This window comes from Orycteropus afer, unplaced genomic scaffold (assembly GCF_000298275.1).
Source record: "Orycteropus afer afer isolate SDZICR_OR568_19922 unplaced genomic scaffold, OryAfe1.0 scaffold00446, whole genome shotgun sequence".
Lineage (NCBI taxonomy): Eukaryota > Metazoa > Chordata > Mammalia > Tubulidentata > Orycteropodidae > Orycteropus > Orycteropus afer.
This window is the reverse complement of record NW_006922033.1, coordinates 2,056,456-2,069,983: the sequence shown is the minus strand read 5'-3', so window position 1 is coordinate 2,069,983 and position 13,528 is coordinate 2,056,456. Positions and strand designations below refer to the sequence as shown.

At 39.8% G+C, this 13,528-nt stretch overlaps 1 protein-coding gene across 1 annotated transcript in view; it reads right to left on the bottom strand.

The window, feature by feature from the left end:
- LOC103208508 (protein HP-20 homolog) overlaps positions 1-10,335 on the bottom strand; it is a 21,850-nt gene extending 11,515 nt beyond the window's left edge. The window contains exons 1-2 of the mRNA XM_007954218.1: positions 10,200-10,335; positions 8,982-9,125 (exon numbers count right to left, since the gene is read on the bottom strand). Coding sequence (XP_007952409.1) covers positions 8,982-9,125; positions 10,200-10,335 — 280 coding nt within the window. The remainder of the gene's footprint in view (positions 1-8,981; positions 9,126-10,199) is intronic.
- Positions 10,336-13,528: the final 3,193 nt, after the last annotated feature.

The following is a 13,528-nucleotide window of genomic DNA, read 5'->3' as shown; positions in this document are numbered from 1 at the left end:
ATCATGAGGATGACATAGAACTGGGACGTGTTTCATTCTGTTGTACATAGTGTCACTCTGAGTCAGAGGCGACTTGGTAACACGAAACAAAAATAATAGAAATGTATAATGAGGCAAATCAAGAATGGATTCTGAGAGGAAATTAATGTGTGTTTTGCTAACTATATTCCAAAATATTTCTTTAAAAAAAAAGTGAACAGTCTCTAGGACCTTTTCTATAAACTACCACTTATATAGAATATAAGGAGCTCTGGTGGGATAGTGCCTAAGGTATTTGACTGCTAACCAGAAGGTTGGCAGTTCAAACCTATGAGCCACTCCATGGAAGGAAGACTGGGCAGTCTACATCTGTAAAGATTTATCACCTGGGAAATGCAAAGGGGGTCACTATGAGTCAGAATTGACTCAATGGCAGTGAGGTCTTTTTGTTTGTTTGTTTGTTTGTTTTAAATAAATGCAAGGCCAAATAGCATATCAATGGTTATCAAATAGAAGAATAAAGGGGTTACAGGTTCAAGATGTCATACTAAGCAGACATATTACCCAGGCCCTCTACACAAAAGAGGCTTGAAAAAATAACAGAAACAAGTACAATCCTAGATCCCAGAGCTTCAAAGGAAAGGATAAAGAAGTAGAACAAATACCAATGTCCAGTGAATTGCTTGATGTGGCCCTTCTAGCCATTGTCCTCCATTCTGTGGTGTTTTGTAAATCTCATTATCCATGCCTATTTAGGGTGGTGTGGTAGTTAAGGTCAGGTATCAACTTGGCTGGGCAGCTGGTAGTAGTCATTCCCTATAATGACTGGCAATCAACTCTGTGATGGGATTTAGGTTAATTCTGTTGGGGCAACACAGGTGGGATGTATCTTGAGTCCTGCCTTGCTGGAAGGTATAATTCAAATCACCACCCTTAGCTTCCCTGAGAGTATACCTACGAATCTCCTGGGAAGATTCACTCTCCTCTTGCTCTGGCTTTGTGTCTTGGATCATCCTCATCTCACCCCTGGATTTGGGACAGCAGCCATCATCTGATCTGCTGATCGAGGTTCATCAAACCCCGAGAGTTGGGAGGATCCGCCAGACCTACTCACGGACCCGGGACTCGCCAGCCTGCCAGCCTCCACCACTACTACATGAGACAAACCCTTGGGTGTCTGTGAGTTCTGTGAGGCGTTACAGCGAAATACAGAACCCTAAGACTGGGGAAATTACTGGGAGGAGGAGGAGGAGTTAATGTCTGAAATGATGGAGTGGCATGGTAGTTTGGACATTTGGGGAATCTTTAACCTCTGCCTCATGGGGTCCGGCCTTGTGCTGATCTTTCTAAGAGAAATTGTTCAAGCACAATGAGAGGAAGAAACTGGATGAAAACAGTGAACAAGGAGCAGTAAAATGCTAACTAGCATAGCACAGCCATTTTGTAGTGAAACCATCAAGCACTCAACTACTAACCAAAAGCTTGGCTGATCAAACTCACCCAGAGGCACTTCAAAAGACAGGCTTGGTGATCTGCTTGGTGATCAGCCATTCTGATCGGACCAAGAACCATATAACTGGCTCCACTTGTCCAGACTGCACCAGCACTTACCTTGGTGACCAGGCAACCAGAGAGTGGAGAGCCAGTGACCCTATCCAACCATACCCAACCACTTCTGCTGCCCCACCCACTAGGCAAGTGTTACCACCTGCTCTAGCACTACTGGACCAATGACAGACAGCAGTCAACATCTATCCATTACAGCCTTGGAAACCCAATCAAACTTTAGAAATGTTGAAAGGAGACTTAGACAACTCTACAATAATAGTAGGAGCTTTTAATACACTACTTGCAATGAAGGACAGAGTGAAAACAAAGAAGCTTAACAAAGATAAAAAAAAAAAAAAAACCACTCACTGCTGTTGAGGGAATTCTGACTCATAGTGACCTCCATTGGGTTTCTGAGGCTATAAATCTTTACAAAAGTAGATTGCCCCATCTTTCTTCCAGGGAGCTGCTGGTGGGTTTGAACCACTCACCTTCTGGTTAGTAGCCGATGCCTTATCCACTATGCCACCAGAGCTCGTTTTAACAAAGATACAGGAGATCTAAACAACACAACTAACCAACTAGATCTCAGAGATGTATAAAGAACACTCCACCAAACACCAGCACAATAGACATTCTTTTCCAGTGTACATGAAACTTTTTCCAGAATAAACCATGTTAGTCCACAAAACAAGCCACAACCAATTTAAAAACAGAAAAATATTATAAAGCATCTTCTCAGCTCATAATTCTATAAAATTAGAAATCAACAACAGGAATATCAAGGGAAAAAAAAGTCAATATATGGAAAATGGATAACACCCTGTTTAAAAACTACTGGGTATGGAAGAAATAAAAAAATGAAAAAAGAAATTCCCTGAATCAAACAAGAATGATAATACAACATACCAAAAACTTTGGGACACAGTAAAAGCAGTGCTGCCAGAACAAGTTATAACAATGGAAGCACACATCCAAAAAAGAAGAAAGAATCAAAATCTACACTTTAACCCAACATCCCCAAATATTAGAAAAAGAACAGTAAAAAACAGTTTGCAGTCACGAGAAGAAAGGAAATGATAAAGATACAAGCAGAAATAAATGAAACAGAAAAACAATAGAAAGAATCAACAAGACTTAGAAAGGGTTAATAAAATTGACAAAACATTGACAAATTTAACAAAGGAAAGGGAGAAGATCCAAATAACATGAATAAGAAATGAAATAGGCAATGTCACAGAACCTACTGAAATAAAACGGGTAACAGAATACTCTGAAGAACTGCACTCCAACAGATTTGAAAACATAGAAAATGGATACATTTCTAGAAACAAACTACTTACCCAAACTAACACAATCTGAGGTAGAAAATGTGAAAAGACCTGTTACAAAAGAAAATATAGAACATATCATAAAGTGAACTCCTATTTAAAAAAAAAAGAGTCCTAAAATAAAATGACACAACCACTGTGGAAAACAATATGGTGATTCTTTAAAAAGCTGAAAACAGAAATACCATTTGACCCAGCAGTCTCATTACTAGACATATATCTTGAAGAAGTGAGAGCCAAGACATGAACAGATACAGACATACCATGTTCACTGCAGCACTATTCACAATAGCAAAGAGATGGAAACAACCTAAGTTCCCATCAACAGATGAATGGATAACCACACTATGGTACATACACACAATGGATCAGTATGCAACACAAAAGAATTATGGAGAATCTGTGAAACACCTCATAACAGGAATGAACTTGGAGGACATTATGCTAAGTGAAATAAGTCAATCACAGAAGGACAAATATTGTATGGATCCACTGTTGTAAAAAGTCAAGGAAAGGTTTACATATGAAAGGAAACTTTGTTGGTTACCAGGGATGGGAGTGGAAAGGGGGGTGGGACTGTCTAGATAGGTAGGGACAAGTATCGATTGTGGTGAAGGGAAAGGCAATATACCCAAATCAAACAACCAGCACAATAACATTAAAGAAAAGGAAGACATGGTGCACAAAAGGTACAGACAACAAAGGTAAATACTTTTACATACCCACTACATTATCAGCAATGACAAACATTACTGTATGGGTAGATACATAGGTAGACAGGCAAAATGATCAGGTATGGGTAGGCAAGAAAGAAATATATCCATGGCCTTATATAAGTTTGGCAGAAAATATTTCTACATATGTATTTTTATGTGCTATAAGAATGTCCATATATATAACAGAACTAGTGGAGCAAAGTTATGGTAACTTCTTAGCCACAGGCAAGCACCTTAAAGGAGTAAGTGGTCCTGTGGGACCATGATTGCAGGGACATGAAACTCAACTGACATAACACACTACACAAAAACATTGTTCTACATCCTACTTTGGTGAGTAGTGACTAGGGTATTAAAAGCTTGCAGGTGACTAAGATGCAACAATGGGTCTCTCCTCATCCAGAGTGAAGAATGAAGAAAATCCAAGAGGCAGGGAAATAATTAGTCCAAGGGACTAGTGGACCATGCTAATCTCAGCATTCAAGATCCTGAGACCAGAAGAACCAGATGGTGCCTGGCTACCACTGTCAACCACTCAAAAAGGGATCAAAATAGGAGATCCTGGATAGAGTGGGGGAAAAAATGTGGAACAAAACTCAAAATCATTAAAAAAAAAAAAAGACCAGGCTTACTGGTCTGATAAAGACTGGTGAAATCCCTGGGACCCTCAGGCCTGGAATTGAACTCACTCCCATGGCTTCTAGCCAGATAATAGACAGGCATGTAAGGTGAACATTTACACCAGTAGGAACTCTCCTTAGTACAATCAACCATTGGAGATCAGAAAGGCAGCACTTGCACAGGGAGATAGCTCAGAGGGCAGGAATGCATAGGAAAGAAGGACACAGGAAACAGGTAACCACAGAGAGGAACTGGGAAGAGTATGATTACATTATGGATATTGCAATCAGTGTTATGAAGCAAAATGTGTATGAACTGTTGAATGGAAAATAAATTTGCTCTGTAAATGTTCACTGAAATCACAATACAAAGAAAAAAATGGAATTTGGAAAGAAAAAAAAAAAGAAGTCCTGGCCCAGATGGCTTCATTGGTGAATTCTACTGAACATTTAGAGAAGTGATGACACCAATTCTACTCAATCTATTCCAGAACATAGAAAAGGAAGGAATACTCTCAAATTCATTTTATGAAGCCAGCAGAACCCTAATATTGAAACCAGGCAAATAGATAGTTAAAAAAGAAAATTATAGACCAACATCCCTCATGAACATCAACATAAAAATTCTCAACATAATCATAGCCAATGACTCCAACAACATACTAAAAAAAATAGCACATCTTCACCAAGTGGGATTCATATCAGTATGCAAGGATGGTTCACATTAGAAAAACAATCAGCATAATTTACCACATAAATAAGACAAAGGAAAAGAAGCACATGATCATATCAATTGATGCAGAAAAGGCATTTGATAAAATCCAACACCCATTTCTGATCAAAACTCTCAGCAAAATAGGAGTAGATGGGACATTTCTCAAGGTGATTAAGGACATATACACAAAACCAATGGCAAATTTTATTCTCAGTTGAGAGAGACTGAAAACATTCCCCTTGCAAACAGGAACCAGACAAAGATGCCCTTTATTACCACTCCTATTCAATATTGTATTGGAAGTCGTAACTAGAGTAAGAAGGGAAATAGAAGGCATCCAAATTGGCAAAGAAGTAAAACTATCTCTATTTGCAGAGGATATGATCCTATACATAGAAAACCCTAGAGACTCACCAAGAAAACTACTAGAACTAATAGAAGGTTTCAGCAAAGTGACAGGGTATAAGATCAATGTACAAAAATCAGTTGAATTCCTCTACACTAACAAAGAGAACTCTGAAGAGGAAATCAGGAAAACATGTCATTTTTGATAGCCACCCAAAAGATACAAAAAAAAAAAAAAAAAAAACCCAAATTCATTGCCATCAAGTCAGATCCAACTCATATCAGCCCCTCTGTGGGTTTCTGAGAGAGTATCACTATGGAAATAGATTGCCCAAACTTCCTTCTGAAGAGTGGCTGGTAGGTTTGAACTGCCAGCTTCTGGTTAGCAGTCAAGTGCCTTAGAGACTATGCCACTAGAGCTCCTACCCAAAAGATAGTTAGGACTATATCTAACCAGAGACACAAAAAATCTATACAGAAACCTACAAAACACTGCCACAAGAAACCAAGAGAAACATGTAACTGGAAGAATATACTATGCTCATGCATGTTGTTGTTGTTGCTTGTTGCTATGTGCCATTGAGTCTCCAACTCAGAGTGACTTTATGTACAACAGAATGAAACACTGCCCAGTCCTGTGTCAGCCTCATGATCCCTTCTATAGCTAAGCCCTTCACTGCAGCCACTGTGTCGATTCATCTTGTTGAGGGCCTTCCCCTCTTTTTTTGACCCTCCACTTTACCAAGCATGGCATCCTTCTCCAGAGAATGGTCCCTTCTGACAACATGAACAAAGCAGGTGAGACAAAGTCTGGCCATTCTCTCTTCCAAGGAGCATTCTGGCTGTACTTCCTCCAGGACAGATTTGTTAGTTCTTTTAGCAGTCCACTTTCAGCATTCTTCACCAGCACCACAACTCAAAAGCATCACCTCTTCTTCGATCTTCCTTATTCATCATCCAGCTCTCACATGCACATGAGGCGATTGAAAATACCATGGCTTGGGTTAGGTGCACCTTATTATTCAAGGAGACGAAAGAGGTCTTTTGCAACAGGTTCGCCCAATGCAATACATCTTTTGATGTCTTGACTGCTGCTTCCATTGGCGTTGATTGCAGAACCAAGTAATATGAAGTCTTTGACAATTTCAACCTTTTCTCCATTTATTATAATGCTGTTGTGAGGATTTTTGTTTTCTTTATATTGAGGTCTAATCCATACTGCAGACTGTACTCTTTAGTCTTCATCAGTAAGTGCCCCACGTCCTCCTCACTTTCAGCAAGCAAAGTTGTGTTATCTGTGTATCTCAGATTGTTAATGAGCCTTCTTTCAATCTTAATGCCATGTTCTTCTTCATATAATCCAGCTTCTCATCATACAAGTTGAATAAGTATGGTGAAAGGATGTAACTCTGACATACTCAATTCCTGATTTTAAACTATGCAGTATCCCCTTGTGTTCAAACAACAGCCTCCTGGTCTATGTATAGGTTTCTCATGAGTACAATTAAGTGTTCTGGAATTCCCATTGTTCTCAATGTTATCCACAATTTGTTATGATCTACACAATTGAATGCCTTTGCATACTCAATAAAACACAAGTAAATATCTTTCTGGTATTCTTTGCTTTCAGCCAAGATCCATCTGACATCAGCTACGATATCCCTCATTCCACATCCCCTTCTGAATTCAGCTTGCATTTCTAGAAGCTCTCTAGCAATATACCGCTGTGACAATTTTTGAATTCTCTTCAATAAGATTTTACTTGTGTGTGATATCAATGACGTTGCTTGGTAATTTCCACATTCTGTGGGATCACCTTCCTTTGCAATGGATACAAATATAGATCTCTTCCAGCCAGTTGTCCAGTTATCTATCTTCCAAATCTCTTGGCATCACCAAGTGAGTGCTTTCAGCATGGCATCCACTTGATGAAACATCTCAATCGGTATTCCATCAATTCCCAGAGCCTTGATTTTCACCAATTCCTTCAATGCAGCTTCAACTTCTTCCTTCAATACCATTGGTTCTTGATCATATGCCATCTATCAATTTTTTTTGGTATAGTTACTCTGTGTATTCCTTCCATCTTCTTTTTGATGTTTCCTGCATGATTCAACATATTGCCCATGGAATCTTTCAGTATTGCAATTTGAGGCTTAAATTTTTTCCTCAGTTCTTTCAGCTTGAGAAATGCTGAGTGTGCCCTTCCCTTTTAGTTTTCTAACTCCAGGTCTTTACACATTTCATTATAGTAATTGGCTTTGTCTGCTTGAGCTTCTCTTTGAAATCTTCTGTTCAGCTCTTTTATCTTGGCATTTCTTCCATTGGCTTAAGCTACTCTCCATTCAAGGGCAAGTTTTAGAGTCTCTTCTGACATTCATTTTGGTCTTTTCTTCCTTTCCTGTCTTTTTTGCTTTCTTCATGGATGATGTTCTTGATGTCATCCCGCAATTCCTCTGGTTTTCAGTCACTGGTGTTCAATGCATCAAATCTATTTTTCAGATGGTCTTTAAATTCAGGAGGGATATAATCAAGGTCATATTTTGGCTCTCATGGACTTCTTTTAATTGTCTTCAGCTTCAATTTGAACTTATATATGAGCAGATGATGGTCTGTTTCACAATCAGATCCTGGTCTAGTTTTGTCTGAAGATATTAAGCTTCTCCATTGTCTCCTGCCACAGATGTAATCAGTCTGATTCCACATGTATAGCCACCTTTTGTGTTGTTGAAAAAAAGTATTTTTAAATAATAAGTCATTGGTCTTGCAAAATTCTATCATGTGATCTCCAGCATCATTCTTATCACCAAAGCCATATTTTCCAACTACCAGTGATTCTTCTTTGTTTCCAACTTTTGCATTCCAATCACCAGTGATAATCAACACATCCTGAATGTATGTTTGGTCAACTTCTGACTGCAGAAGTTGGTAAAAATCTTTAATTTCCTCATCTTTGGTTTTGATGGTTGGTACGTAAATTGGAATAATAGTAGTATTAACTGGTCTTCCTTGTAGGCATATGGATATATCCTATCAGCATTGTACTTCAAGATAGATCTTGATACATTCTTTGTGATAATGAATGCCATGCCATTCTTCTTCAATTTGTCATTCCCGTAATAGTAGATCATATGATTGTCTGATTCAAAATGGACAAAATCAGTCCATTTCAGGTCACAAATGCCTAGGATATCCATTTTTAGGCATTCCATTTCATTTTTGACAACTTCCAATTTTCCTAGCTTCATTATTTGTACAGTCCATGTTCCAATTATTGACGGATGTTTGCAGCTTTTTCTTCTCATCTGAGTCATGCACATCAGCAAATGGAGGTCCCGAAAGCTTTACTCTATCCACTTTATTAAGATTAGCTCTACTCTGGGGAGGCAGCTCTTTCCCAATTGTATCTTGAGTATCCTCCGACCTGAGGGGCTAATCTTCTGGCACTATATTGGACAATGTTTCTGAGCTATTCATAAAGTTTTCCAGTAATATATCAGACAGTGTTTCACTCCTTCTTCTGAGTCAGTCTTAGTCTGGAAGCTCCACTGAAACCTGTCCACCATGGGTTACTCTTCTGGCATTTGAAACACCAGTGGCATAGCCTCCAGTCTCACAGCAACACTCAAAGCACCACAGTATGACAAACTGACATAGAAGTTTGTCTCCTTTAGCTGTTCCAAACTGCTCTGTTCATTTCCTGGTCTCCCCAGCCCTGCTCGCTTACCAGGCCTGCCCCCAGGGAGCTCCACACAAACATCCACCTCCACTGCTCCCGGCTCTCTTTCTGTGGTCTGCCCCTGGGGTGCTCGCTCCACGCACACAAACACCTTCCCTCCGCTGCTCCCAGGCTGGCTCATGCACTGGAAGACTTAAAATTGTAAAAAAGAGAATACTACCCAAAGCAATCTACAGATGTAAATGCAATTCTGATCCAGATTCCATCACCTTTCTCTAAAGAGATGGAAAAATTAGTCACTAACTTCACATGGAGGAAAAAGGACCCAGATAAGCAAGGCATTACTAAAGAGGAAGAACAAAGTAGGAGCCCTCACACTCCCTGATCTCAAAACTTATACAGCCATAGTAGTCAAAACAGCCTGGTATTGGTGCAATGACAAACACATAGACCAATGGAAAAGAATTGGGAACCCAGACTGGTAGCATAGTGCCTAAGGCACTTGACTAGTAACCAGGAGGCTGGAAGTTCATAGCTACCAGCCACTCCTTGGAAGGAAGGTTGGGCAATCTACTTCTGTAGTGATAGCACCTCGGAAACCCAAGGAGGGGTCACTATGAGTTGGGTCTGACTCAATGGCACATAACACCATGGACAGGTAATCTTAGACAAAGGGCTGAAACCTATTAAAGGGGGAAGAGATAGTGTCAAAATTCACAGAAAAATTAAACAGGAACCATATTTTACACCATATACAAAGACTAACTCAAGATGGACCAAAAACTATCTGATCTGATTCATAGCGACCCCTCCTTGAGTTTCCGAGGCGGTATCACTTACGGAAGGAGATCACCCCATCTTCCTTCCGAGAGTGGCTGATGGGTTTGAACCACCAGCCTTCTGGTTAGCAGTCAAATGCCTTAGGCACTACACTACCAGAGCTCCTACCCAAAACCATAAAGATCATCAAAGAAAAAATAGCAGCAAACTCAGTGACCTAATACATGGCACAAATACACTATCAAACATAACTAAAAGTACACAAACAGCAGAAGACAAACTCACTCACTGCCGTCAAATTGAATCTGACTCATAGCAACCCCTCCTTGGGTTTCTGAGGCAATATTTTTACGGAAGTAGATTACCCAGTCTTCCTTCCGAGGACTGGCTGGTGAGTTTGAACCACCAGCTTTCTGGTTAGTAGTCAAATGGCTTAGGCATTATGCCATCAAAAGACTTTGCTGAAAGAGTAAAAAGAGAACCTACAGACTGGATAAAGAAAGTTGGCAACAATATTGGACAAGGGACTGGTCATCTGATCACTGACATGGGTGCTGCTGCAGTTCTGGGCAAGTAGAGCTGGTTGCCTGGTTCTGGCTCCAATGAGAACGCTGCTTGCCATAATTCGAAATGGCACACTCCGCTGGTCAGCAGTTTACCGCTCCTTGCTCACTGTTTTCGTTCAGTGTCTTTCTCTTCCCAGTATTCAATCTACTTCTTTATCCTTTCTTTTGAAGCTCTGCGATCCAGGACTGGCATCTGTAGCGGTTTCCCTTGTTTTGTTTTGTTTTTTGACTCTTTGTTGTAGAGGATTTGGATAGTGTGTCTGTCTGCCTGGTTTGCCATCTTAGACCCTACCCCCCAAATATACCAATTTAAGTAAGAGGTTAATAATAGGCAAAGCTGAGTGCAAGTAAATGGGAACTCTCTGTAACGTCATTATGTCTTTTGTAAATCTAAAACTATTCTAAAATAAAAAGTTAATTTTTTAAAAAAGTAAAGAGATTAAATATTACTCTAACAAATACAAGAATTATTCAATGTAAGGAGCACGTGTATTCCCTCTGGGCTGAATGAGAATACCCAAGAAAGAAATGAAACCAATTAATAGACCATTATTGAAATTTATTCACCAACTACAAATACTAAGGAAGAAGAAATTGAAGTTTTATGCCCTGCTACAGTCTGAGATCTACTGAATGTGAACAAAAATCGAACTTGAACAAAAACAAGTAACATTGCTCCTGCCTCCCAAAGCTAAGATTCAGACCTCTTTGGGGAGGGTATGGCGATAAAGTTGGGGTGCTGCCTGCCAGAGATGGTCCACCCCAATGGGCTGCAGCTGCCAAGCAGGATGACCCTTTCCACAGTGCCAATAAAACTTGCTAGGAGTTTAACACCACTGTGTCCACCGCATGCTGCTGTCTTCATCCTCAAAGGAGCAAGAAAAAACACCTCAAAGGAGCAAGAAAAAACACACCAATAACCAGGAAAAGGAGTCCCATGAGTGGTGCTCATAGTTGACTTACTCAGCTGCTTTCCAAAATGGTGGAGGGTTCAGAGTCACTTTGGAATAAAGGTTGGTGATCTAAAAAAAAAAAAAAACAAAAAAAAACGGTGATTCTGCTAGGACATGCAACAGTCCTCCAGCGCCCTCTAATGGAAAAATATAATATTGTGCCAATTGGCAACGGAGAAGTACTAACAATGTCCTCCTCAGTATGACAAAGCAAGGTGGCTTTAGAATTGATGACTTTATGAAATTAAAGAGTCTAAACCGTGACAGTTATCAATTTTCTAGAAATTTATCTCTAAAATAAATGCAATCAAAATAAAAATCCTAGCAGGTTTTTTGAGAGGCGGACATGTACAAGTTGAACCTAAAAATCACGTGGAAATGAAAGGTTCAAGAAAAACCAAAGGCTTTCGAAGACATAGAATGAAACTGTAAATGTAACATTTTTAAACTTTGGTAAATGTAACAACTTTAGTTTTGACTTCCATTTTCTCTGCGTGGGAACTCAGTTCTACGTTCTATGGAGGCTACTTATTCTTTGTTTCTCAGATTAAATCTTTTCTTATGGTTCTTAGGGAATTCAAAGTCATCTAATCAATAAGGTCACAAGAAAAGATATAGTACTGAAGAAATTCTGAATATCATTTAAAATTTAAGATCTGATCCTTTCTGAGATTGGCAGCTTTGTAACTACCACGTACAGAAACAGGAAGAAAAAAAAAAAAAAAAAAGGCATGAATTTGCTTCTTCACTGTTTAACCAAATAGCAAATTTTCTCTTCTAGGTTTGGCAATCCTACTTCCGTAGTGATACTGCCTCGGAAACCCAAGGAGGGGTCGCTATGAGTCGGGGCCGACTCGACGGCACATAACAACAACAACAATTGTCATTCACTAGGTAGCGTTATGTAGTACTGACATGAAAGGGTTTAGGAGGGAAAGGATCTTACTGGCTTGAACTTGTCATCAATGATCTCCCTTTTGGTGACAGAGTAGTTAAGCACTCAGCCTCTAATGACAAGATGGGTGGTTCAAACTCACCAGATGCTCCGTGAGAGAAAGACAAGGCAGTCTGCTTCTGTAAAGATTTACAGCCTTGAAAACCCTATGGAGCAGTTCTACTCTATCCTGTAGGGTAGCAATGAGTCAGAATTGACTTGATGGCAACGAGTTGATTCTTGGTTTTGGACCTTTCTTTGGAATCCTTTGGGATTTTAATACCCCATTCTTTTCCTTTTGTGCATTTCCTTGTTCTTCAGAAGGCTTCCACTATAACTATAACTCATAAGGAACCTGTACATAGACAAAGAGGCAGTTCTTCCAACAGAACAAGAGGATACTGTGTGATTTAAAATCAGGAAAGGTGTATATCAGGGTTGTATCCTTTCACCATACTACTTCACTCTGATTATACGCTGAGTAAATAATCTGAGAAGCTGGACTATATGAAGAAGAACACAGGATTAGGTTTGGAGGAAGACTCATTAACAATCTGATATATGCAGATGACACAACCTTGCTTGCTGAAAGTGAAGATGACTTGAAGCACTTACTGATGGAGATCAAAGACTACAGCCTTCAATATGGCTTACACCTCAACATAAAGAAAACAAAAATCCACAGAACCGGAACAATAAGCAATAACATGATAAATCGAAGAAAGATTGAAGTTCTCAGAGATTTCGTTTTACTTGGATCCACAATCAGTTCCCATGGAAGCAGCAGTTAAGAAATCAGATGTCAGAGTTCCAGCAAGATGGCAGAATAGGCAGAGAAGCCACACAGACCCTCTGCAACAAAGCAATGAGAAACCCACTGAAACCAATGCTGACCCCTGAGCTTTGAAGGGAAGGATAAAGAAGTAGATTAAATACGGACTAGTAGAAGAACCTGAATGAAAACAGTGAGTAAGGAGACAAACAGAGCTGTGACTGCCAGTTGTCCTGAGGGCACAAGCCATTTTGATAATTTGCAAGCACATCCTGGTGGCAACCTAAGAACTGGCTCTGCTCACCAAGAACTGAATGGGCAAGGACTACATTGGTGCCTGACAACCAGAAGGAAAACAGTGAAGGAGACAAACAGACCTGTGGCCTGCCAAAGGGTATCCTAAGGGCACAGACATTTTGAATATTTGTAAGTGGCACAGCCGTTCTAAATATATGCAAGTGGCATTCTTACCTGGACAGTGACCTAAAAATAGGCTCTGCTTGCTGAGGGCAACACGGACCATCAAACTGGAGGCTGACACTGGAAAGGTAGGATATTCCTCTTGTTACCCTTATACCCCACACTCTCTT